Genomic DNA, 25,613 nt, shown 5'->3' with positions numbered 1-25,613 from the left:
CCCCGCGTGACGCCGCCTGACGTCACAAAGCTCGCTCTGCCGGCCGCCACCGCGGAGCTGGGCCGGGGCGCGCGGCCGCGGGCTGGGCTCCCAGGCGCAGGAGGGCGTGGGGCGGTGCGCCCGCAGCGAGCACCCCACCGGCAGCTCGCGGAGCTGGGCTGGGCACGCATTGCGGGGCCCCACCGAGCGGGGAGGAGGGCTCGCCAACCCCACCGCCACGCTGGCCAGGAACGTCCCCTAGAAGCCCGGAGAGCCTGGAGCCGAGGGGGCGGCGGGGACACTCCCCTGGCCCGTGCCCCTCCCCCAGCCCCCTGCTCCGGGTCCCACCCCGCGCCCCACCTCCTTCCTGATCGCGTCCCAGGGCCACTCCCTCTCCTCGGCGCTTCCCTGGGCCCTTCCCCACCCCCAGCCCTGCACCCCGGGGTTCCCCTGCCTGCGGGTCTGCTCTAGGGTAACCCGGGCAGCGTACGCCTCGCACCGTGCGGGTGGCCCCCAGGTGCTTGGGGGAGTGCGTGGCGGCGCGTGCAGGAAGCCGGCCAGGCCTGGCAAGAGACTCGGGGCGCCGAGGGGCACTGGTGGGGCCCTGCCGAGGCCTAGTATGGCCCTTACCGCACAGGGGACATGGCAGCGGGCCACCCCGGTATGCTAGGCGCCTTCTCGGGCGACTAGAGGGCTGGCGTCCGTATCCAGGCCCTGCGACACGCGGGGCATGGCCAACATTAGGGGTGGGCAGCATTCCATCCAGAGCTCTCGGACAAGTCGCTCAGGTCGCCATGGACAAGCTCTGCAACGTGCCTCGCCTAGTGTGCAGTGCAAAAAGCTGCCTTTGAGAAAAAGCAGGGCCCCGGCGCACGCAGCCCGGCCCCCGGGGCAGCCAGGCAAGGAGTGGGAGGTGGCGGCACCCGCCGGACGCCTGACCGTCACCCCGGGCCTCCTCTGGCTTCCGCAAGCTCTGGCACCGGACTCGGAACCTCGTAACTGGCTGCCCCGAGGGTCCGGGCCTGTTGCAATGACCAACGGCCCTAGAGACCTGGGCGCCTAAGCCTGGTTTGCATCGCCTTGACCCAGCACTGGAGGCGCAGGGAAGAGCAACGAGGCCCTGGCCACCGGTCTACTGGGCCCTGCCCCTAGAGGCCCGGAGTGGGGCTCTTGCCCTGCTAGGACCTGCTTCGGGCGCCCCAAGGACAGTCGAGGCCGCCCGGGAGCCGCTCACCCTCGCCCTCTGGCGGCAAAGTCCCTGAAGAACCTGGGCGGAGTCCCGCAGCGCGAGGGGGCAGGCCCTTCCCAGCGCCTGTCTTTGGCATGCATCCCCTCCTGAGCTGGGTTCTGCTGACTTTGGAGACTTGCAGGGACCTCTCCCAGTCCAGCCCCAGGTTGGAGGGCTGGCTGGAGGCTGCCACTTGGTCAGTCCAGATACTGAGTTTCTGTGCCTAAGTGCCTGAGATGTCTGCTGGTCACCACCGCTCCTGGGCGCTGAGGGCAGACCACAGTGGAACCTCCCTTCCCCATGCCCCTCATTGAGTAACTCCCAGGCTGGGAACACCCGCAGGCTGGTGAGACACCGGGCTGTGGGACACCTTGAAAACTGTCAACCTGTTGTGTGGGAAAGGATACATCCTGATAACTCCCAGATGTCTGGCAGGAAAAAGTTGGGTTGTGTAGTAAGGGACACACTTGAGGACTTGCTTGACTCTGGAAGGGCTGAAGTGGTTTGGGGGCATGGAAATCCAAGGGACACAGAAGACCTGGGGTTCAGCCTGCAGCTGGAATCTCCTGGGCTGCTGATGGTCAGAGCTGGTGAGGACAGCACATGGGCTCCCCTGCACCTCTTTCTGCCTCTGCCTTTGGCCCTCTGATTGTAGGAAACCCCTAGGGCAGAGGCCCAGGGTGCCCAGGCCCTTGCCTGGCAGGGCCGCCCTGCAGGTAAGATGGGGTCAAGGCAGGGGCTACCAAGTGGACAGGAAGCTGTGTAACTCTTACTTGGGCTGAGTTTTGATTGGGTGATTAGAAACTGGTGAAGTAAGAGCAGAGGCTCCAGGCCTAAAGGATTGTGGTTGAGGGGTGGAGCTTGCAGACTGACCAGTGTTCTCTTAGGACAGCCTAGAAGCTTAAGGTGGCAGGCAGTAAATTGCCTCCCACAGGAGGCAGGATTTGCTCTCCACAGCTCCCTAGCCCTCACTTAGCAGTAGCTCCATGGTTGCTTCCATCTTGCAGGGTGACTCACCCTCTTGCAGGCCCCAGCCCAGCACCATTATTCTGAGAGTCACTGCACTACACAGCTCTAGTGGGGAGACTCTCAGCCCCCTCCTCCACCCACTCATGACTATAAGGGTACTGCCACATGGGGCTGTCCCAGAGTTACCTGGCCAGACAGCTGGTGACACACCACACACACACACACACACACACACACACACACACACACACACCTAGCACACACCTGGGCCTGCCTCTGGCTCCTCTTTCTGAACTCACTAGGCCTTGCTGGCTGAGTAGTCTGTCAATAAGGCCTGACTTTGTCAGAGCTGAGGATTCTAAGATGGAATCAAAGGGACTTGGTTAGTTGGAGGCACAGGATAAGGTCAATGAAAGTAGGCCCTGGAGCCTCACTAACCACCATGTAGAGTGGGGCACTGGAGCACACCAGGGCTCCCTGAGAGGCAACTTGTAGGCTGTCCACATTTCCCTGTGGTGTTCTGCATGGCAGGGCTTCGTGGAGTCTTTGTAAGCTCAAGATCCTGGATGTCCCTGACACAGAGCCTTGGAAGTCAGGAGGTCCTTGGAAGCAAAGTCTGGGTTCTGAACCATCCCAGAGGGGCTGCTCTGGAAAGCTCCCACCCCCTGGAGATCAGGATAATTATGGGGCTCTTCCATGAGGAAGCATCTCAAAGGATGGCTGGGATCAGAACTTTCCATAAAATCACTGGCTAAAGGCATGCACTTTGGCCAGACTGCACAATCTTGTGTGTGACCTTGTTGGGGCTATCACCAGCAGCTGGGCTTGGGCTGGAGCCATAACTCCACACAGCTGTACCAAGCAACCTGAGTTCTTTTCAGAGACCTTCACTCAGGTGAGGCCAGGGTTAATTTCAGTATGAAGCTGAGTTGGAGAGATTTTAACATTTAGGTAGTAGGTAAGGTGTTGGAAAGGTAGATGGGAAAGGCTTAGAAACAGCCAAGAATGGCTAAGGACTTCTCAAGAGAGAGTCCCACTTGAGAGCCTTGACCATATATATGAATTTGGTGGCTTCAGAAGTTATATCTCAAGGGTTGCTAATGAACCTTTACTTTTTCTGTAAATTAGACCACAGGGCAGTTCCTGGTATGTACTTAGCTGATTGGCAGCTGATTAGGTGAAACCCCAGGTCACCATGGTACAATGGTTGTAAGGAAGTTAAGGTTTCTTTTTTAAAATTTTTATTTTTATTTTTCATTTTTGAGACAGAGTCTCTCTGTAGCCCCAGTTGGCCTGGAACTATGTAGACCAGGCTGGACTTGAACTCACAGAGCTATTACCCCCCCACACCCCCATTCCTCCTGAGTGCTGGGATTAAAGGTGTGTGCCACCACATTCAGCTTTTATTTTTTGTTTTTTATTTTTGTTATTTTTCAAACAGGGTCTCACTATGTAGTGCTGGCCGGCCTGGAATTTACAGAGATCCACCTGCCTCTGCCTCTGCCTCCCAAGTCCTGAGATTAAAGAAGATTTAAGAAAGATTTCTTACTGCAAAATTTATAGTCTTGCAGGTGAGATTCCCAGAAATTTTCAGGTTTGTATCTGGGAGAGGAATAGGCCATATTGGAAGGTCATATGCATTTATGCCTTAAATATGGTTCATTAATATTTTAACAGTCTTACTTGAAACTGTCTCTATATAAACCGAATATTGTCTCTATGTAGATAACCTTTATAGCAAATTCTGTCAGCTAAGCTGGAATTCTTGATTTGCAGCTTGCCCTTTCATCCCCAGCAGGCTGCTCCACTGGAAAGTGGGCACCCACTTTCAGGAAGTGGCCTCAGGGAGCTCATGGTGAGAAGGGCTGGGGATGGGAGGCTAGCTAACCCCAGGGCTGTAGCCCATATGAAAGGAAGGCCACAGCACTCTGTGTGGAAGCCTTTTAAAGGAAGGTCATTTCCTCCTGAAAAGTGTGGCTATTTTATAGTTTGTAAAAATGTTTCTTTTGGCATTAATTGTATGCATGTGTTTGTGTGAGTGCGGGAGTACACGTGTGGGTCAGAGGACAACTGTGGGGTTTGGTTCTCACCTTTCACCCTGTTGAGGCAGGGTCTCTCCCATTTCTGCTGCTGTACTGCATACTCCAGGTCAGCTGGCCTGTGAGCTTCTGTGCACTCCTCCTGTCTCCACCTCCCATCCCCCTTAGGAGTGCTGGGATTATAGAAGTGTGCCATCATATCTGGCAAGAACATGCAAAGGGGACCCTGTGTTCCCTGCTAAGGTTGGGGGAAGAGATGACACAGCAGCAGAGCAGAAGCCAGGAGAGGGTTACCCCCCACTACCACCCCTAATCTACCAGGGAGAGGGGCTACTCTACCCAAATACCATGAATAAACCAGAGAGAGGGGCTCCCCTACCCAGATATCTTAAATAAACCAGGGAAAGGAGCTACCCCACCAAGAAACCCTAAATCTACCAGAGAGGTTATTCCCACTCAGACCCCTTAAATCCAGGAGAAGGGTACTCAACTTAGACCCCCTGAATCTACCAGAAGAGGGAAGCCCCACTCAGATGCTCTGAGGAACCAGAAATCAGGGGCCCAGTCAGGATCAGCTCAGATCTCACCAGAACTGACACAGGAGGAAAGAGAAAGGCTGGAGAGTACTATGTCTGTTCCCAGTGTCACTCAGAGCCGGAATCTGACTTGCAGCCTCTGAACCAGTGGCAGAAGGGTTGCCTAGGGTGGAGGGCTGATCAAGAGGTTTCAACAGGACTGCTCTTTGGGAGGAAGGGTAGCTGGGAACCCTGCAGGGCCTGGGCTGGGAGTCACTGACCCTGTGCAGGCAAAGGACACCTTGACTGGGAATAGGATAATAAGTGCTCCCAAACCCTGTCTGGGCAAAGATGGTGCTCCAGAAGAAGTCAGGCCGTAGCCTGCCCTCCCCCACTGAGTCAGTTAAAACCCAGAATGCTTCTATAGCTTGGCTGAAAGTCTCTATCAGCTGAACTGGCAGAATTATGGCGACAGAAGAGGCCGGTCCAGCTTGTTCACAGCATTCTTCCCTTTTAATGCAGCTAAACCTACAACCTCAGAAAGGAGCCCAAGTCTATTAAAAACTGCTGCCTGCCCACTGGTCACCCTCCCAACAGTCCCCACACCATGCAGAAGATGGCAGGGCCTCACCATGAGAGATGTTTGCCATCCCTGCGGTCAACGCAGGTTCCTTACTATTTCGTGTTAAAAAATATATTTTGAGGCTGTGATGCTGGTGGGTGAAGTGAGAGGTTTCCCGTTAAAGTTGCAAATGGATGCTCTTTGTTCAAGGTCCTCTCTAATTTCAGCTTCCTTCCTTCATCCTGGAGCTTCTTGGCCTTTGGGGAGAAGAGGAGGGAAAGTGAAACAGGCAGGACTACTGAACCCCCCCCCTCTTTGCACATATGGGATATCTGGGAGACCAATCCCAGATATGGGTACCTTGTCCCAGGTACCCATAAACTGCATTTCAATGTGGTCCCATCAGTGATATGATGGGGCCAGGAGGCTTGGATTCCTGATAGCTCTCATAACATCCTTCCATAAGAGGCTAGCAATCTCCTGGGCCACTTCCATGGTATCCCAACAGTACCCCCTCAGGAATCCTGTGCAGGCAGAAGTGTGAATGAATGGGTAACAGAGAACCCCACTGAGGCTGGTACCAACTCCTTGAGGCTTGTGGTAGAACATGGCTCCAAATAGGACCTCACCAGAGACTCAGGAACAGAGCTGGACCGACACATAGTGCCAGGGAAGGAAACTGTCCAGCCTTGAATGAGCTGTATACTTTCTGTTCTATGTCTTATGTTCCCTAGCTCATGAGCCACTCGGGAAAAGGTGAGCTGGAGGAAGAAAGAGGCCTGGTTGGCAGCAGCTGGGTGGTATCACCAGCAAACAAGGAGCAAGCTTTTCTTGCCAATATACAGGGTCTCCGTCTAGAGTGACTGGTCTCCTGGTCCTAGGATAGAAGTCTTAGCTCCTCCCAATACTACTCTGGCCAGTCTCCCCAAGTCCAGCCACACCTCCATCTTGACCCAGATCTGAGGCAACAGCTTCCCCAGTGGATCCAGAGCCCAGCCGTGGGTGTAGCCATCCTCAGGTCCACATCACAGTCAGCCATCTGTTATTGGTCTTGAATCTATCTGTAGCCCCCTTTTAGACTTGTGCTGTTTCCTATGTGCCTGTCATTCAGTCCCCTACACTGGATACCCCTCCTCTCTTCCTCTGGCCATCCTCTCAATGGAGACCCCTGGACAGGAGTTTCATACCCTGGTAGGCAGCCTAGGATACCTTTTCCTGACCTGTTTCTCCCTCTCTCAACCAACTCCCTGGTAGAACTCATTCCACAGTCCCTAGAAGAACTGAGCAGGAAGAAAGATTTTGGAGTGCCTGCATGTCCACAGTGACCCTTATTCTGCTCTGGCTTTAATCTCCATGATAATGGTGGTGGGCTCGTCCGGTCTTTGGTGAGGATACCAAGCTCCTGGCCACATGCAGTGGGACTCTGGAGGTGTATGCACTCCTGGAAACCCTTCCTGTTTTTACCTTTTTCTTTTTTGAGACAAGCTCTCATTGTAGCCCAGGCTAGCCAAGGATGTTCTTGCACTGCTGATCCTCCTGCCTCCACCTCCTAAGTGCTGGGATGGCAGGCATCATCATGCCTAATTTATGTGGTACTGTGAATTGAATCCAGGTCTTTGTGTATGCTAGGAAAGCTTTCTTTTTAAAAATTTCCCTTCACTTGCTCTCCTTGAATCTTCCAGAATGTTAGTCCATGTAGAACCTCTTGAACTAATCCTCTAGGGTTTTTTTGGGGGGGGTGATAATCTTGTTTCATCTCTACTGTCTATCTTTTCTCTTCATTCCACTTCTTTGGGGATTTATTTAGCTTCACCTCCAGGAGTTCTGGTGTATTCACAAGTACTTCTGAATCTGGTCTTGTCTCCCGATTGGCTAGTTCCTCCAATGGGCGGGGCCTGCCGCAGAGTGTGGACTATAGGGGTGTGGCTGGGAGCCATCTTGTAGTGGAAGCCTTTAACTGAGCCGGAAAAGCCGCGAGCTGTGGGGAAGCCATGAGCTGTGGGGAAGTGTGTGAGCCATGGGAACTGACTTTTATGGACCTGGGGCAATTGCTGGCCCCAGAGATGTGAATTATGGGCGTGGCATGGTCTGATAAGGCAGGCTCTGAGGTGTGGCGCAGGGCTAGGCACTGGGTAGTCATTCCTTTGTAAGTTAATACATACACATAAAATATATTATATGGTTTGTTTGATTGCACAGGAGACCCAGAGAGAATTCGGGCCACAGAACTGGCGTAGTCGGCAGGATATGATGAGCCTGAGACTAAGCCAAAAAACTCCCTGCCACTGGATGGATGACGTTCATATTACCAGAAGGCTCTATGCAGATGGTTGGGGAAGAAAGGATCCCCTGTAAGTCTACCCAACGATGGACCCTGCGTGCTGTACACTACGGACATGCCAAGCAATACCTGCAAGTGCAATAATGGCTCGACCACATACATACAGCTAACAAATTTCTAATTGGATAAGGCCCACTCCTAGGGGGGAACACACATCTGGTGCTGTAGACCAGGCCAACACGTCTTGTCGAGAAAGGCTATAGGCCCTAGTGGGGAAGCCATCACAAGTATACTGTTTAATGAATATAGTACGCCTACTGGGATATCCTCTAGGCATCTGTATTTACATTCATGTTTGTTTAAATGTGTCTACTTCCTTCCATTTGTCTTTATAGTAGAAGAATCATGACTGAGATAGATCAATAGCCATGGCTTAAAGACAAATAATGGGGAGGCCCAAGAAGCCACTCTCTCACCATGATACAAGAGAGGTCACCCTACATTTATCACCCCCTCTAAGGCTCAGGGGCTTTAGTGGAAGATGAACGGAAAGATTGTAAGAATGGAGAAAAGGGATGGAGTGTCTCCCAATTGGCTAGTTCCTCCAATGGGCGGGGCCTGCCGCAGAGTGTGGACTATGAGGGTGTGGCTGGGAGCCATCTTGGAACGGAAGCCATGAGCTGAGCCAGAGAAGCCACAACCCATGGGGAAGCCACGATTTGGGGCAATTGCTGGCCCCAGAGACGTGAGCGAATTATGGGCATGGCATGGTCTGATAAGGCAGGCTCTGAGGCGTAGTGTGGGGCTAGGCACTGGATACTCATTCCTTTGTAAGTTAATACACATAAAATATATTATATGGTTTGTCTGATCACATAGGAGACCCAGAGAGAATTCAGGCCACAGGTCTCAAGTGAAGTCTCTACTTGCTTTTCTTCAGGCTTGCTGGGGCTTCATCACGTGGGGCTTTCCTAGAATACTGAATGCTCTCTGGCTCCCCATGCATCAGGGTGAGACCCAAGACCATGACCAGACCTCATGGGTGCTGGTGGGTGCCCACTAACTGCTTCATTTAGGCCGATTCCTGGGGATACTTGTAGAACCTGTGTCTGACAGGTGAGGGCTGGAAAGAGGCACAGTGAGGAGGCCCTTCCTGCTCTGACAGATGCAGTGACCCATCCAACTGGTGGAAGGAAGCAGAGACTTCCTGAAAATGACATATGGGTGCCCGTGACCCTGACCTCCTTCTAGACCCCAGGTCCCCAGAGCTCCTGGGTGGCTCTTCCATATTGGCCTGCTCAGCCTGGGCAGGTCTCAAGGGCATCCCACACATACCAGGGTAACAAAACCTTGTCAGAGCTCAGGAAGGCATCATATGGCCGCTATTACCACACCTGTGGCCTGGTTCTCAGAATGATTTCTCTAGCAAAGACACACCCTATTGAGTGAGCTGGTGCAGCTAGGAAAGACTGCCCAGCCTTTTACACCATGACCCTTGGGTTTGCATTTTTGTGTTTGGGGTTCTGTGGGATGAATCACATCTTGCTGGAGTTTTCTTTCAGCAGGCTCTTAGCACCCTACTCTAGCAGGGGTTTTCTTACAAAACCTGCTCCCTGGCTTCAGCACGTGCTAGGACACCAAAGAGCAAATGACAGCATCTGAAAAACAGGGGGTGTGGCTTCTCCAGGAAGACAGAGCCCAGTTATGAAGACTCAGAATCTTCAGCAGACTGTTACTGGGAATCCTCCACCTGTGTTTTTACCTCAAAGCCATCTTCTGTCTACTTCCTCTGTCCTTGGAATTAATAGCAGTTTTGCTCTTTGCTGATGTGGTGGGGTGACAACCTGGGTGCAAATGTGCTGTGCTGACCTGGAAGGCACAACCCTGTGGTGAGTTTGTGGTCAGCATTTGCTTTTTTCCATTCTGGACACAACAGCGGTGGAGCAGTGGATGGGCTGTGGGGACCTGAGCTCAGGGGCTTTTGGGAACTGAGCAGCTGCCCAGGGTGAGGAAACAGATATAGAAAAACCACTTGGGGTCCTGGGGTCCTGGAAAGAAGGCAGGGTCCCCAGCACCCGTCACTCTCAGGAAGGCTCTGCACCTATCAGGGTGGGAAGAGCCTCCTCACTGCACTGTTCTCACAAGCAGGGACACTGAGGCACCAGGTGGGTGCTGATGGTATCTGCCAGCTACTAGGTGGGAACATGGTTAGATTTCAGGCATCTGGGAGGGGTTGCGGGGCACAGCTCTCCGCATTTAGAAGTTCTGGGTTATTGACATTTGGATCCCTAAGGATTTGGCATAATGTCTTCGACCAGGAAATGCAAGGCCTCACCAAGCAGTAGCTAGGCTTTAGCCTACTCTGCTGGGTATGAAGCCTTAAATAAGGACCCCACAGGCTCATGGAGTACACCAGCCCCAGGCCTGGTCTCCATTCTTGTCTTCAAAAGCCCCAAACCGTGATGCCAATCCTATCAGGACAAGCATAGCTCAGAGCTCACAGTGTGGTCAGGATGTTTTCTAGAAGCCCCAATCTACAGTCATGGCAAGCAAACCATGACTGGAGGGTGCCTGCTCTGTAGTGGCATTGGAGAGTTCCCTTTTATTAGTGAGGCATCCTCAAACAGGGCAACAGATACTCACACCATCCAGGCTCTGGTTGGCCATGTTCCTGTCCTGCAGTGGGTGGCACTGAGGACATGGACCTGTTGCATGTGCTGCCTTATCTTCTCCTCCAGCTCCACTGACGGTGAGATGCTGGGACACAGGACAGTTGTTGCTTGGGTACTAGACTTAGGCCAGAAGTTCCCATTCCAACCATACAGTAAGTGCATTTTCCTTGCAGCCCAGGAGCCATCCTGAGGCTACATGTGGCTGTGTGATATGGCTCCTTGCCTTCCCCTGCAGATGCTGAGCTGAAGTCAGCACCCCCATCCCCTGCTGGTAGTTCTAAAGCCACAGGTTCACTAGGCTTAAACACCCTCAAGTCCATTGAGTGCCGTACTCAGAAGGCTGTTCCCATGTGCATGGATAGCAGGATGCCTTTTCACAGGTAAAAGTTTTACTAAATCTTTAGACAAAGTGAGAGAACATCCCAATGACCTGGCATCTTAAACACATTTCTATCACTGTTAGCATTGGGCTGACTCCAGAGCTGCTATTCTTTGTGAATACAATGATTTAGAATGACAGAAAGAGGCCAGGAAGTTCTGGCTAAATGTCACTCCCTTTCCCATCACCCACCACCCACCTTTCTGTCAGTCAGTCCTCTGCCACCTGCCCTGGATGCTACAATGGTCTCTAGGCTGTCCTGAAGGCTTGCTTCAGGGACCCCCCCCCTCACCTATTGGCCCCTACTTGGTATCTCGCTTCCCCAATACTTTCCCAAATTCCAGATGGGTTGGTCAGCTGGCCTGAGCTCTCAGGACAGCTCCCATGTCCTGCCCCCACCAGTAGTCTGGTGACTCCCTGACCAGAGTCTCCGATCCTTGGGTGTCAAGTTCTAAGCTTCTGTGAACTGAACAGGCCTTTTCATATGTCTTCCTGCCTCTTTCCTGTGGAGTCTCTTGGCAAGGACTTAGAAGTCATGCCTAGCACTCCATTGTGGAAAGGCTGGCTAGTCTTGAGCGCCAGGTCTGAGAAAGCAGAGCTGAGGAAAAAGACACTAGAGTTCAGGCATAGAAACAGCTGGGGCAGGACAGAGCTGGCAGCACAGGACAGGGTCAGTAGAACAGGACAGGGCCAGCAGCGCAGGACAGGGTCAGTAGAACAGGACAGGCCCAGCAGCGCAGGACAGGGTCAGTTGAACAGGACAGGGCCAGCAGCGCAGGACAGGGTCAGTAGAACAGGACAGGGCCAGCAGTGCAGGACAGGTCAGCAGGGCAGATCAGGGGTCAGCAGGGCTGGGTGGGGCTGGCAGCCCTTGCAGAAGCATCCCTGTAGCAGGTACCTTCCAAGTAGTACAATTGGTCTAGCAGGGGTTGACTACAAGAGCTCGGAGGGCAGGGACCATGTCTTTCCAGACCACCCCTCAACCTGAGACCCCACACAAAGCAAGATATATTCAGTGGTACTTGGTATGAACATTGGCCAGTCAGTGGGACTGCACCACTCACTGCCCCATCGCCAACCTCGTTTCTGTACTCTTTTGTGCTGACTGCTCTCTGCTGTGCTTCCCTTTCCCAAGTGGATTCACTGGCATCTTCCCATGATCTAGCAGATCTGTGGTGAAGGGCATCTTTGATGCCATCTAGGAAAATGCAACAAAGTGCTTCCAGGAAGGTGAGAAAAGGCAACTCTTCCCACAGGCCCATTTCTGGGTGCATCAGTTTGTCCTTCACCCTGCCAGACCGACTAGGTGCTGGATAGGGGGACGTTTAAACACTGGCATCCCTGTCCTATAGCTCTCAGACCCTGGTTTAGGCTTCTCTCAAAGGCCCCCAACAACCCAGGCTGGGATGGGGGAGATATAGAGCAACAGACCCTGGGTGGGCTCAAGGTTGCTGTAGCTGACCGAGAACACTCTCAGATTCTGTCACATGACAAAAAAATACTACTGAAACAGGACCCAAGTCATTCACGCAGGTGCAAATATAGTTTTAAATCACAAAATTTCAAGATAATGCATAAGTGTTAATAGAAACTGAGTCATTAAAAGGACAGGCCATGGGCTAGAGAGATGGCTCAGAGGCTAAGACCTCTTGCAGAGGACCTGGGTTCGATTCCCAGAACCCACGTGGCAGCTAACAACTGTCCATAACTCCAGTTCCAGGGGATCCAACAATCTCTTCTGATCTCTGCATGCATTGCATGATGCAGGTGCACCTACATACATGTAGGCAATACACTCATACACATAATTTTTTTTAAAAAAGGACAGGCCTTGAACTTGGTGGGCCCACAGGACAGAGATCTCTATAACAGGCTATCTGGAGACCTCATGACTCTGCTTCTCACGACCTCCAAGGCAGAAGAATCCCAGGGAGGCTTGCAAAGCACTGGTGGCCAGTACATTCCTTATTTCTGATAGTCTGATGTCACCCAGATTTATGGTCACCCACACCCTGCTTGGCAACCCTCACCCACAGTGGTCTATACAGTCACTGGCTTCTCTATCTAGCAGCCGTGCTTCCCCTACCACTCTCCCCTCCCCTTTGAAGCCTGGGTCGGTCACTCTTCCTCTGACTACTGAGACCTCCCTCTAGGGTCTTCCTACCTCATGTCACAGGCATACAAGCTTCAGGCTGGTCTCCAAATTCTCCTTTGGGTGTGGCCCACATCTCCGCTCCCCCCACTCCCCCGCCAGTTCCTCTGTGCCTTCCCTAGTCCGTTCTGTCTCGAGAGCCCAACTATGGCTCAGTCCTAATCCTGGCTCTTTCAGAAACTGAGCTATCCTGTCCCCTCTGGATATCAGCAGCAAGGGGACTTCATCCTAGTGATTACAGAAATGAAAACTGGGACTAGAGAGGTCTCACTTCTGTCTGACTCCCATGCTCTCTAACTGGAGTGGCCAGCTTCCTGCAGAGCCTGGTGTCTGGATCTGTTTCTACAGCTCCAGCAAGGGGCTGGAAGGACTTAGGGCTTCTACACTCAGATGTGCCTGGGCAGGACATGCTGGTAAGGGCAGCAAGTACCACGTGACCAGTTCTGCTTCCTGCTGCTCCAGTAGATGAGGCAGAGAAGCCAGCCCAACCCCATTCAGGAGATTTTGATCTGTGTGTGCACATGAATGTGCGCGTGCATGCCTGTGGCAATGTGTAGCGGCCTGTGTCAAGGGGAGGGGGAGCTGTCAGACTTTCAAGCTTACTAAACAGAGAGAGCTTGAGTGGAAGATGTGAGGTCTGGGGCTGGGTAAGCCTCCTGCCTGTGTCTGATCTGTATGGGTGGACTTTGAGCTCAGCCAGACTACCTCACAAGTCAGATCTGTGTCTTTCCTTCTGAGAAGATTTCCAGGGCTAGAGCCTCATCTGCCAGCATGGGAGGTTCAACCCTAGTCATTCCTGGTACTTTGAAGGGCCCGGATCCCAGAAGAGGGCAGCTTGGCAACAGGAGCCACCATATAGCCACTCCCACTCCCGGAAATGCACTGGCCTGCTTGCTGGCTGTGACAGCTGTGCACCGAGTCAAGCGTCTCCCAAAGAAATTCCAACAGAAAGAAATGCACAATGCTAAGTCAATCCTGGTGGGTTTTTTCCTCTTAAAGTCAGACATTCCATTATTTTAAAAATTATATTAAGTATGTATCAAAAAAGAAGTTTCCCCTGACATAGTTTTCTATCACTGCAAAACACAGGCAAGGAAAATTCATCCAAATACCCGGTTCTCAGAACAAAAAGAATGAACAGAAGCCAGTGAAACCCGGGCAAACTTTTAGGCATGAGGGAGTGTCTGTGGCTTGGGAGGACTCCCTGCCAGCTTTACATGGGAGTGTCAAACATGCAATTGCTATGGAGGCGCAGAAAACTGACTCAAACGTCATGGGCAAAACTGCAGGCTTCAGGAAAACCCCGGGAACAGAAACTGAAGAGGGCAGTAGACCCCAGTCCTGCCCAGTCTTGGAAGTCTGTCAGGAGGCAGAACCTCTGCGGAGTACAACCTGCACACACATGGATGACAGGAGGCATGGGCAGAGAAGGCAGGCTCACTCTAGAACCAGGCACAAAAGCAGCTCCCCATAGCCAGTGGTGACTACCCCCGGCACAAGCTCCACCCTGTAGCCTCCAGCCATGCACAGAGCCCTGGCACCCTCTAGTGTCATCCAGCCCAACTGCAGAAGCCAGCACAAGCTGAGCTTCCTTCCCCTGGGCTGGCATCAGGGCACACGATCTCTACTGTGAGGTGTATATGCCTCCACAGATGCCAAAATACACATCACATTTCTGTTCACAAGCGCCTTTATCACTGAAACAGCAACTCCCAAATTGTTCATAGAATACCAGATTTTTTTGTTTTATTTTGTTTTTGAGACAGGGTCTCAGGTATCACAGGCTATCCTCAATCTTTGATAAGTAGCTGAGCATGACCTTGAACTTCTGATTCTTCTGCCTCTACCTACTAAGTGCTAGAATTACAGGCCTATGCCACAGCATCACACCCAGTTTGTGTGGTGCTGGGGCTTTTATCCAGAGTGTTGTGCATGTTAGAAAAGCACTCTACCAACTGAGTTATAGCCTCTACTTGTCCACTCTCCCACCACCCCCCGACTCTGCCCCACCCCACCCCTGCCATTACTAAGTTGAGAAATTTTTCCAGAAGCTACTGGTAGTTGTGCTCACAGAGACTGTTCACAGAGCACAATCCCTCCGCTGGGCAGTGGGGGAAGCTCATCTCTGATGCATTTTGGGTAAACCACCTGTCACACCCTCTGCCCATTTCTATTTTAGTCTTTTATTTATTGTGCTGTCAGATCCCCTGGAACTGGAGTTACAGACAGTTGTTAGCTGCCATGTGGGTGCTGGGATTCGAACTTGGGTCTTCTGCAAGAACAGCCAGTGTTCTTAACCGCTGAGCCATCTCTGCAGCCCTGTTTTTAAGATTTTTAATTTATTTGTGTGTGTGTGTGTGTGTGTGTGTGTGTGTGTGTGTGTGTGTGTGACAGGGTCTCACTATGTAGCTCTGGCTAGCCTAGAACTTGCTATGTAGACCAGGACAGCTTCAAACTCTAGGAGCTCTGCCTGCCTCTGCCTTAGCAGTGCAGGTGTCCACCCTCTGCTGTAACAATGGCTATTTCCATCCATTCAAATTTTAGTTATTATTTTTCTGCTATAATCAAGCTCTGGAATCATACTTAGATGTCTAGTTGTGCTCTTAACCGCTGAGCCATCTCTCCAGCCCCAGAAATATTTTAAAATTTTTACATATGTTTAGAGAAAACTGGGGAACGCAGAAAGGCTGCTAGTAAAAATGAACACCTGGCATGGTACACTGAATGTACTGAGCTTAAGTGAACAAGGAACACATGACCCTCTCCAACATCACACACAGTGCAGGAGGCAGTACCATGCTGGATAAGGAAACAGCAGCCCACAGGGTGAGTGAGTGACGGGGCTACCTTCAGTTTTCCCTGAAAACTTCTGTGGTCCTGCCTGCATCAATCTAGTAATAAAGCAGTAAAGCGTGCAGAAGACTGTGGTTCAGGGTCCAGGCTAACTTCTAGCCTACTCCTGAGAAAGGGCTCCTGGGTAAGAAGTGCATGTGACATGAGATCACAGGTCCTGTTTGGGAGGGAGGAGCCCTTAAGCTTTCATCCTGGAGCTGGTCTGTCCAGAGATCAAGTGGCAGAGTCACTGTTGTTCAGCAGAGAACCACGGGCAAGGGACCCATGGCAGCAGGAAGGGCCCAGGGACCCTACCTGTACCCCGACCTGAAAAGCCCCACGCGGCACCTTCCGTCACTCTCCTAGGACATTCCTATGGCAAACATTTCCACGGTTTCATTTTTTTCTCAAGGCAACAAACCATTGTTTTGGTTGGATGAACAATGGCAGTGGAGAACGTCAAGTGGTAGAAGAACTCGGTGACAGGCCCAGGAGACCCCAGCCCTGCTGCAGGCCTAGGAAACCCCAGCCATGCTGCAGACAAGTCCCACCAGGCATCACTGACAATGGGTTTGGGTGGGACATCAGTGGTGCTGTTTCAGACAAGTTGCACCAGAACTCAGTGACAAAGGCCCATCAGCAAGGCCCTGCTGCAGACTTGGCCACAAAGTGCCCTGGTAGAAACCAGTAAACATGAGTCTTCGGGGCTGTCTTAAGGCCTGGATCAGCCATGGAGGAGAGATCAGCTTGACTTCAAGGTACAAACATACCACCCTGAAAAGGAACCAAGGCTGGGCACACCACAAGCCCATGACAGGCCACACAGAAAAAGACGTCATTGCTCTGTGAGTATCCCTATCTTTAATGCAAACTTCTAACTAAACTCAAGGAAGCAACAGGCAAATCCAGATCAAGACACAATTGACAAAATACCTGCTTAGCACTATCCCAAGGCACCAGATCAGGAAAGGTACACAGAACTGCCTCGCCAGAGCACACTGGAGGACATAAGGGCTAGGTGCCACAGGAACCCCACCTGATGAGGGTGTCTGTGGAGAAGCTGATGAGGTGCAGTCCTCCCTTAGGTTCCCTATTACACTAGCAGGCATTCCTATTCTGAGTGTTACTCTGTTGTCTGAGAAGACACCAACATCAGGAGGGCAGTAAGGGAGATATGGAACTCTGCATTGATTGCAGAACTTTCTGATAAGTTCTAAAAATAATATTTTTTTTTTTAAAAAGCTTTGAATCGTGCATACTGACCACCTGCAGTCCAGCACAGCTGGGTCAGGGAGTCAGGGCAGCCCAAGCGAGGCTTTGGTAACCTTCCTCAGCTAAGGGGCCATGGAGGTAACCACTGAATTTCTTGGCACAGGGAACATTTCTTAGAAAGAACGCAGGAAAAGCCTGTGACCAGCTAAAAAAGTGCTCTGCCTACCCAGGCTTTAGTACAGAGGATGCCAGACAAGTCCTGCTGGAACAGCCAGCTCCCTGGTGCCTGCCTGCTTCTGTGACCCACGGAACCAGGACCAACAAATGAACTGAGAGGAATTCAGAGAGGGCAATGCACCTGGATATTCTGTGCTATACAACCTGAGAGCCAGAGATCCCAGGGTCAGTGACAGGTCGCGAGGCCACTGCTTAGGTAACTGGCTCCTAAGGCAAGGATGAGAGTTACAGGACAGTGCCCACAGACACGGCTAAACTCAAGTGTTGTTTAAATTCTCATTTCCATCTTTTCTCCCCATTTCCCTCCCTTCCCTCTCAGAGCACCTAATCCTTCAGGTGGAATCTGCAGTCAGCAGGCCGAAGGCAGCCTCAAAGGCCGGGGCCTGCACACAGGAGACTAAGCTTCAGTGCCTATGGGGGGGGGTGCAGCACCACTGACTTACAGGTCTGGCCCAGGCCTTGTATGTGAGCCCCACCCTGCTCACATGCGGGACCAGAGCCGCTCCACGTGCCACACACCACGCTCCTGTGAGAGGCTGGAATGTGCTGAGCACCCTCCACTTTCTCATCAGCTGTTGTCTGTTCTCTCTACTCTTGCAAAGCTCTTTTGTCTCCGGAGAAGAAGCACAATCACAAGTCACGAGCTGAAAGCTGCAACCAGTAAAGAAAGTTCGCGAGGTTTCCTACCTGCTGCTTCCAGCTTTGCAAAACCATCTCTCCTTTACCTGTCCCTAGAGAGGAAGCAGGGGCAGGAGTGACGCTTACCCTTCCATTCAGTTGGGATTCCTCCACACACTTTGGGCAGAGGCTGCTGCAGTAGATTCCAACAGAGATCCTGTGCACGCCAGGGTATGCTGCTTGTCACTGGCCGACACCTGGCTGAGGCAGCTGGCCCCCCCGAGTCCCAGTGCCCAAGGAGGACCCAGCAAGCTTGTAAGTGCTACATCACAGGCCTTCGGCTGCTGTTCAGGGTCTCAGCCAGACTTCTGCTGGACATTTGCCTTTCCCATTAAAGAATACACACTCTCTAGGGCTGGAGGGATAGCTCAGTCTTTAAAGGCTCAGGATAACAACCAAAAAATTCAAGAACGCACACTCTTTCTTTCCCCAGCCCCCAAAGGAGCAGGTGAGCTCCCAAAGGTGCAGAATGTTCACAGCGCCCATTTTGGTGGGGATGGGATGAGGCTTTGCCACATTAAAGCCACCTCTGCTGCCCCCAGCCCACCTGCCTGTCAGAACCAACTCCAGCCATCAGTTCCAGTGGTTAGTGCCCCAACATCTGTCCCATATTCATCTCTTCTTGACCTCCTCGGAGATACCTGTGCTATGGCCCATGCTCAAACCACCACCCCCCTTAGCCTGTGCCTCCCCAATTCTCCTTTCTCTTCTGGGCTCTATTTCCTGTGTAGGTGCTTTAGAACTGGCAGGGTCCTCTAGGGACCTGGGTGGTATAGGGGTTGGGTGCTCCTCTGCACCTCCTCCCAGGGGAATCTGTGTCCTCAGCTGCCTAGATGATCCCAGTCCCAGTGCTCAGGCATACCCTACCCTCTACTTAGCTCCTGGACAAGGGACTCCACTTACTCTGCCATCTCTCTATCACAGGGGGACAGGAGGGACATGCTCAACCCATAGAAAGGAAGAGAGGAATGATCCTAATTGGGAGACACAACGGAGACCCTGGGAGCTGTCCCCAGGGCATAGAGCCTCATGGCTGCTCAGCAAGGAGGTACAGGACAGTGGCTAAGGCAGGACAATAAAGACAATTTACCCATTCTTTGTATTCAGGGCATTTCCTTCAACAAAGGGGAGAGACCTGCTGTGGAAGAAGATGGGCAACTACAGTGTGTCTGGTGCAGCGCCAGCCATGTGTCCCACAGATGCTGCCTGCCTCTGAGCAGTCTGTCCCAGTCAGGCAGGTCCAGAGAAACAGACAGACTCCCTGCTGGCGGCCTCAGGAGGTTTCTTCACAGCCAGACTTCAGATGGGAGGGTTGGGAGGCTACAGGGAGCACAGGCATCTGTGCTTGGCATGGCTAGGACCCCAGGATCCTGGCAGGACAGGGAAGGAACAGCACGTAGCACTGAACCAGAGAAGTTAGTCAACGGGCAGCATGTGGGATGTGACCAGGCAGTCACAGAGGGTCCAAGGACACAGAGAGTCTGCTCTTGCTTTCCCCAACTCCATACTTGACCCTGGGGACTCCCCATTGGCCAAATCCAACCAGAAGGCTTGGGACCCTGGGGCACTGTGGATGCAGTCCATGCTGGCTGCCTGCGGGAGGCCCAGAGCAGGACACAGCTGGGTTGTCAACAGAGCTGTAAGGCAGAGGTGAACAGACACTGAGAATGGGGTCGTGGAGAGGGAGACAGTTTGGCCACATGAACCCGAGGGTAGGGAGGGCATGAGGGTGTGTCTCTGTGCCAGATGACCTGCCACTTCTGAACAGTATTCCTTAGGTATAACGGAAGGCTCAGGGATGGGCAGGGGAGGAGGAAGGGGCACAGGGGGCTGAGAATGCAGGCAAGCGTGGAGAGAAGGCAGGGGTAAGTTACTCAGACGGTTCCCATGAGCTGTGCCAGCCTCACAAGAAGACCCCAGAGCTACCAAGAAAGAGGCTAGGGCCTTCAGAGAGTCACATACTATGGGAAATGTGGGAGGCCTTCCAAATGAGGGAAGCTGTCCCAGCCTGGCCAGGAGGACAGAAGTCCACCAGCATGGCTGGTCATGGAGCCTGGTCCCCCAGCCCACCCCAGACCTACCTCCTCCTCTGCTCCATTGCATCTGTTTCTCCCGCAGCTCTTGGAGCATGGCCACACGACTGTCCTCAAGCCTTTTTGTTTGGATTGTGGTTTGGTACGATGAGGGGAGGTCTGGAAAGATGCCTTTGAAGGAGGTGGTCTTCCTTCTAAAACCACAAAATGTTTTTAGCTGAAAATGAAATGTAACCCAGTGATCGCTTTCATTGGTGAGAGATACAGTGCTGAAGATTTGAAAATGTAAAAAGCAGAGTAACCTGGATTGTAGTATGAGACCCTGTCTGAAAACAAAAACAAAAACCAAAGTAGTGCATGCATGGCACATGCCTTTACTCCTACCATGAGCAGCAGAGGCAGGCAAATCTTTGTGAGATTGAGGCCAGCCTGGTCTACATAGTGAGATCCAAAAAACTGGGGCTACAGAGAGACCCTGACTCAAGAAACAAAATGAAACAAAAAATCCCAAAACCAACCCTCCCAAAACTTGAATGAACAACAACAACAAAACCTTTAAAGCGGGCCTGGGGGGTCTGCTGCACACGGAAGCAGTCACTGGTCACCGGCTGCAGCAACCCAGCGACTGGGAAGCCCCAAGTACTGTTCATGTCAAATTGAGGGTGCTGTCCTCCAGCTAACAACCACTGGCCACCAGCTACCTAGGCAGTAGAAGTCCATGGGAAAGGACACCCTTATGTCATTCCCAGGAGTTGGCACAGCATCAGCGTGGATCCAGAGGGAGTGCAGCCGCACACTGCCCCAACCCCCCTAGCCACATCAGTCTCCAGGGCTGAGGTCTGGTATCTGTGTCTAACTCCACGGCAAACTTGTGAAGTGCTGTGAGTGAATGTACTGGTCCCAGTATATTCTAGGCTGGGCTAAACCCTCATTATAGTTCATCACAGTAAGTGAAAGGGGAAGTTTCTAAATAGCAGGGTAGAATACTGCTGCTCTCTGTGTGGGACTGCATGCTGAGAACATACCAGAACTCCCAGGGCCACTGAGGACACATGCCATGGTGTGTGGTGCTAGCCCTTCTGGCTGTAACCTGTCAGGAATGCTTCATGGTTTGGATTTTTTAAAAAATATTCAAATCCAGGGGCTGGAGCGATGGCTCAGTGGGTAAAGTGCTTGCTGAATAAGCCTGAGGACCCGAGGTTGGCTCCCCAGCATCACAACAGAGCCAGGCATAGTGGTACATACCTGGAACTCCAGCACTGGGGTTGGGAGCCAGAGACAAGTAGACTGGGAGAGGAGGGACTTGTTGGCCAGTGAGTCTAGCTTAAACATCAAGCTCCAGTTTCAGTGAGAGACCCTGTCTCAAAAATCAGGGTGGAGGAGCAATAGAGGATATTGACATCAGTCTCTGGCATCCACATGCTCATGCAAGCACACCTACACAAGTGCACATACATGCATACAGCACACACATACACACACACACACATGTAATAATAAAATATTTTCACAGTGTTCAAAACCACAGGGTGACTGAAAGATCCAGCCTTCTTTTCCTGTACTGTGCAGATGTCTGTGCATCATCGTCAGACTGCTCCTAGCTCCTGTGGACATCTTCCCAAATGCCCCCAAGTTTCAAACCATAGGCCACTGTCAGCTCTGTGATGCTGTCATCCCCAAGAACTCATTACTATCCCCTTGGCTATGAGGACACAGAGGTGTTTGATGTGGACTCAGCACATTCTCTTTCTCTACATATTTATATACACTGATCCCTACACAGCAACATATCCTCAACCATGCACACTGCTTGTATGCAAACTCCATGTGGCCTACTCTACCAAGCCCATTCTGCAATGCTGGTCTATTCTAGTCCTACAGGCAGGACTGATTCAACACACCATCAATGACTATGACACAGATAGTGCTTCAGAGCATGGACCTTGTGCTTCACAAGGTCACTACATCACTTTACAGCTCTGCAGAGGTCAGGCAAGTCAGCTCCTGTGCTGTCTTTACCTGAGCACAGGCACTGGCTTCCAGTGCCCTCTCTCCTTGGTGTTCAGTGCTGCCCTGAGATTTGGAGGCAGCTCGACAGCCAAGAGTTTCTTCTCTAGAACCTCCACTTTCTCGTTCTCCACGATCTCCTGTCTCAGCTTCCAGAAGTGCTTGATCTCGTCCTCACTGGGCCAGTGATCAGAGGAGTCACTGGACTTGCAGAGCTCACTCGGGTCCAGTTTCTTGACAGGTGGGAAGAAGTCAGCCTTTTGCTTTATCACAGCCGCCTGTGAGACTGGGAGACTGAGGCCTCCTTCACTAGACACCATCCTGGGGCAGAGCCGGCACAGGGTATGGAAGGTCACTGAGGCTTATCTTCTTAGCCACTGAGACTTCTGGTGGGGTAAAATGGCACTTTAGTGGCTATGGGGGCACATCCTTACCTGTCAGCTGGTCTAGATTTAGAACTGCTTAGGAAACACACCTTTGAGCCTATCTGTGAGGGCTTTTCCAGAGAGACTTAACTCAAGAGGGAAGAACTACCCTGAATGTGAGCAGAACCATCCCATGGGCTGGGGACCCAAGTTGAATAAAAAAGGAGAAAAACTGAGCACCAGCACCCATGTCTCCCTGCTTCCTGCCTGCAGACGTGTTGCAGCCAGCTGCTGCATGCTCCCGCTGCCAGGACTCCCCTGTCAAGATGAACCGTATCTTCTCAAACCACAAGCCCGAACAAGCCCTCCTTGAAGGTGTGTTTTTCAGGTATTTTGTCACAGCAACATGAAAAGTGAATAATACAGTGGCCTGCAAGTCAATACTGCCTTCCAAGATCAATGAACAGATGGGCCACAGGCTTTGCTTCTGTGCGGAGGTGCCTGGAAGGTGGGAGGGCATCTGCTCAGGTCAGGGCTTGCTCTACCCCTCAGATGGCCATAGACCCACAATAGCTGCTGGGCAGAGGATGGACACACTGCCTGAAGAGCCCTGACAGCCTCACACTTTTCCACTGAGGGTACCCCATGCATGTATGTACAAGACAATTTTACCATCATAAGGAGTATTTCTCCCCCCCTCCCCCAAGATCTCTTGAATCTTTATTTCCAGTTACAGCTAGCCCATTTACCTGCCATTCTTTGACAATGCTTTGCTGACTTTTTAAAGATTTTAGTTCAGTGTAAACTATTGAGAGAAAATTGGTCCAAAGTGTGTTCACTGCTGTACTCAGTGTTGGGAGTCTGTGTGGCTCCCATCAAGCAGGGGCTCAGGCTTCAAACCTGCCCCCAGGCAGTCAAGGTCTCAGTGCCAGAAGGCAGGATGCCTAGGGCTGGGTGGGAGCCAAGAGATGGGGTCAGGGAGAGTGTCCCCGCTGCCATCTTACACCATCTGACTTAAAACAATTCTTTATGTGTACAAGTATTTTGACTACATATATGTAAGTGCACCCATGCATGCAAAGACTGCGGAGGCCAGAAGAGGCTGTTAGATTTCCTGAAACTGGTGTTATGGACAGTTGTTAGCTACCATATGGGTGCTGGGAACTGAACCCAGGTCCTCTGAAGAGCAGTATGTGTTCTTAACCACTGAACCAGCTCTCTAGCTCCCACCCTCTGACTTTAAATGCTAAACAGCTTGATGGCTCTGACCCCTTCTTCCCTGCTTCTGTGTGTCTGCCCTGATAAAACACATCAATGTAAACATGACTTCCAGTCACGGTCTTCTGCCACGCTCAGACCACAAAATGCCACAGTGTACCAGACATCCCCAGAGCCAGTAGTGTCATGCCAACTTCTGTTATCCTACCATAGCTGCCCCTTGCTAGCCGTCCCTGATACCTTTGTATCATTTCCTAGCCTTGTATCTAATCCAGGATTGCATGGTAGACTCAGCTCCTGTGCATTTGGTCTCCTCAGCTTGGAGCAGACCCTCAACTTTTCCTTTCTTTCATAGCAATCTCCCTTCTGAATAGCACAGACACCTTCCAGAATGTTCTTTCATTGGCATCTGCCAGGCATGTTCCTAGGACACTGCACCAGGAGCCCCTCACTGCTGCTCTAAGGCCTGCACCTAACCTGTCCTCGAATAGCACAGTGGTCGCTGTGTCCAGACCCTCAGTCCTGCCTCTCCTCAGTGATCCAGTCTTCTGCTACCTCCCCCTGCCAGGCACCTAGTACTCTCTCTTCCCAGTCCCTCTCTTTCTTTTCCTCCCCTTTGAATGGTCAACCATTTTGGCAAACTGGAACAATTTAGTGGGTACCCACCAACAAGGGGAACATAGTTATTAGGCTAGTTTCTGGTACCAGGTACACACGGGATCAGAGCTTTTCTATAGCTGTCTCGTAGAGTACAAGGGCCTCTCAAAGCAGCGGGTTACTGGTGGCTCGGAGGTGACGACTCCCCCATTTATCGTATCTCATGGAGCTTTCATCACATCCACCTAGACGGATTCTGTACTGCTCAGCATGGGTGGGAACCCACAAAAAGAGCCAGGGCCAGGCACGGTGCCTGGGTCAGCGTAGGGACTGGCATTTACCATGTGACCCCACAAAGAATGAGCGTGTCTCCATGATGCCGACTGGAGACTCAGCTCTGCTGGGTTATGATCTGCTCTTCCAGTTTGCATCTAGCCTGTCATAAAAAGTCATCTACAGACCCTGAGCAGCCTCGTCTCCAGGGAAAGAGTTGTCCACTGAGCAGATACGTAGGAAGGTCAGGATGGCTACCAAGCCTTTCTGAACGATCAGCTGAGGAGGGAATTCCAGGGGGCAGTGTCTCAGGTTCAGAGCCTTCAGTGTGGTGACGTGCCCTGCCCTGGAGGGGAGGAACTTCAGTACTTAGTACACTATGGAGGGAGGGCAGGGGGACCCAGGAAGGAGAGGAGAGCAACTGTTCACAGTGTAAACCTATTTGGAGTAGAGGAGAGGACAGCTGCCTGGGGCTTGTTCTTAAATACTTCTTAGGTGGCGTCAGCAGGATGGCTCAGCAGGTAACAATGTTTGTCACCAAGCATCATTATGACCTCTGTTCCATCCCTGTAACCCATATGGTGAAGAGAACCAACTACTGTAAGTTGGCCTCTGACCTCTACGCTCATTCCATGGCATGTCTGCACTAACACATATACACGCAAAATGACTAAGTGTAATAAAAAATTTAAAGAAAAAAACTTTTCAGGGAAGACCAAGCTAGTTAATAAAAATAAGAATAATAATAATAAAGGAAACAAGAGCAACTTTCAACTCCTAGCAAAAAAATAATATATTGCTCTGCTTCCCTGGGCCTGCAGGACCCTCCGGCAGGCCTCTCTTTTACCCGCAGGCCTCTCTCTGGGTTAAGTCCATTGCGCCCTCCGTGCCGTGACTTCCCCAGCCTCATTCACCCTCCCATCTCTGCCACCATTCTCTCCACCAAGTTTGGGCCCTTCCCCATTCCTTGTCTTGGGGCCCCAGACACCTGGGGAACCAATACTGCTTCCTGATCTTTTTCATCCAGACCAAGTAGTGCCTTCTCTGGGCCCCAGGAGCACTGCTTCTAGACCTGGCCCCGCCCTCACCTCCCTCTGCTTCCCTGGGCCTGTACCACCCCCCAGCCTCTTTCTGGGACGCTGGGACTGACCTTTCCTCCAGACCAACCCAGCTCCTCAGTGCAGTCCCCAGGAGGCCTTGGGGCCTCTTCCTGCCCCATCTGCCTTTGCATCTCTTGGTGGCATGGCCAACAGCTGCCTTAGACCAGCATCTTTCCTGAGCCCGGCTCCCAGGTTAGTCCAACCCCCAAATTCCTGAGGCCAAAATTGTTCCTGGAGGGATCCAGACCTTAGGAGAAAGCCTGAAAACATCTGACCCTCATCTGA

At 52.0% G+C, this 25,613-nt stretch overlaps 1 protein-coding gene across 1 annotated transcript in view; it reads right to left on the bottom strand.

Annotated features, from left to right (window-relative positions):
• Positions 1 to 19,056: 19,056 nt before the first annotated feature.
• Positions 19,057 to 25,613, bottom strand: part of Lrrc27 (leucine rich repeat containing 27) — a 20,421-nt gene continuing 13,864 nt past the window's right edge. Inside the window, 7 exon segments of the mRNA XM_017795615.2 lie at positions 19,057 to 19,253; positions 19,255 to 19,372; positions 19,817 to 19,838; positions 19,841 to 19,962; positions 21,788 to 22,093; positions 22,095 to 22,161; positions 24,417 to 24,574. Coding sequence (XP_017651104.1) covers positions 19,152 to 19,253; positions 19,255 to 19,372; positions 19,817 to 19,838; positions 19,841 to 19,962; positions 21,788 to 22,093; positions 22,095 to 22,161; positions 24,417 to 24,574 — 895 coding nt within the window. The 3' untranslated portion in view covers positions 19,057 to 19,151.

Source organism: Nannospalax galili, unplaced genomic scaffold, assembly GCF_000622305.1.
Source record: "Nannospalax galili isolate Female #2095 unplaced genomic scaffold, S.galili_v1.0 scaffold49, whole genome shotgun sequence".
NCBI lineage: Eukaryota > Metazoa > Chordata > Mammalia > Rodentia > Spalacidae > Nannospalax > Nannospalax galili.
This window is presented reverse-complemented; position numbering and strand designations above follow the sequence as displayed.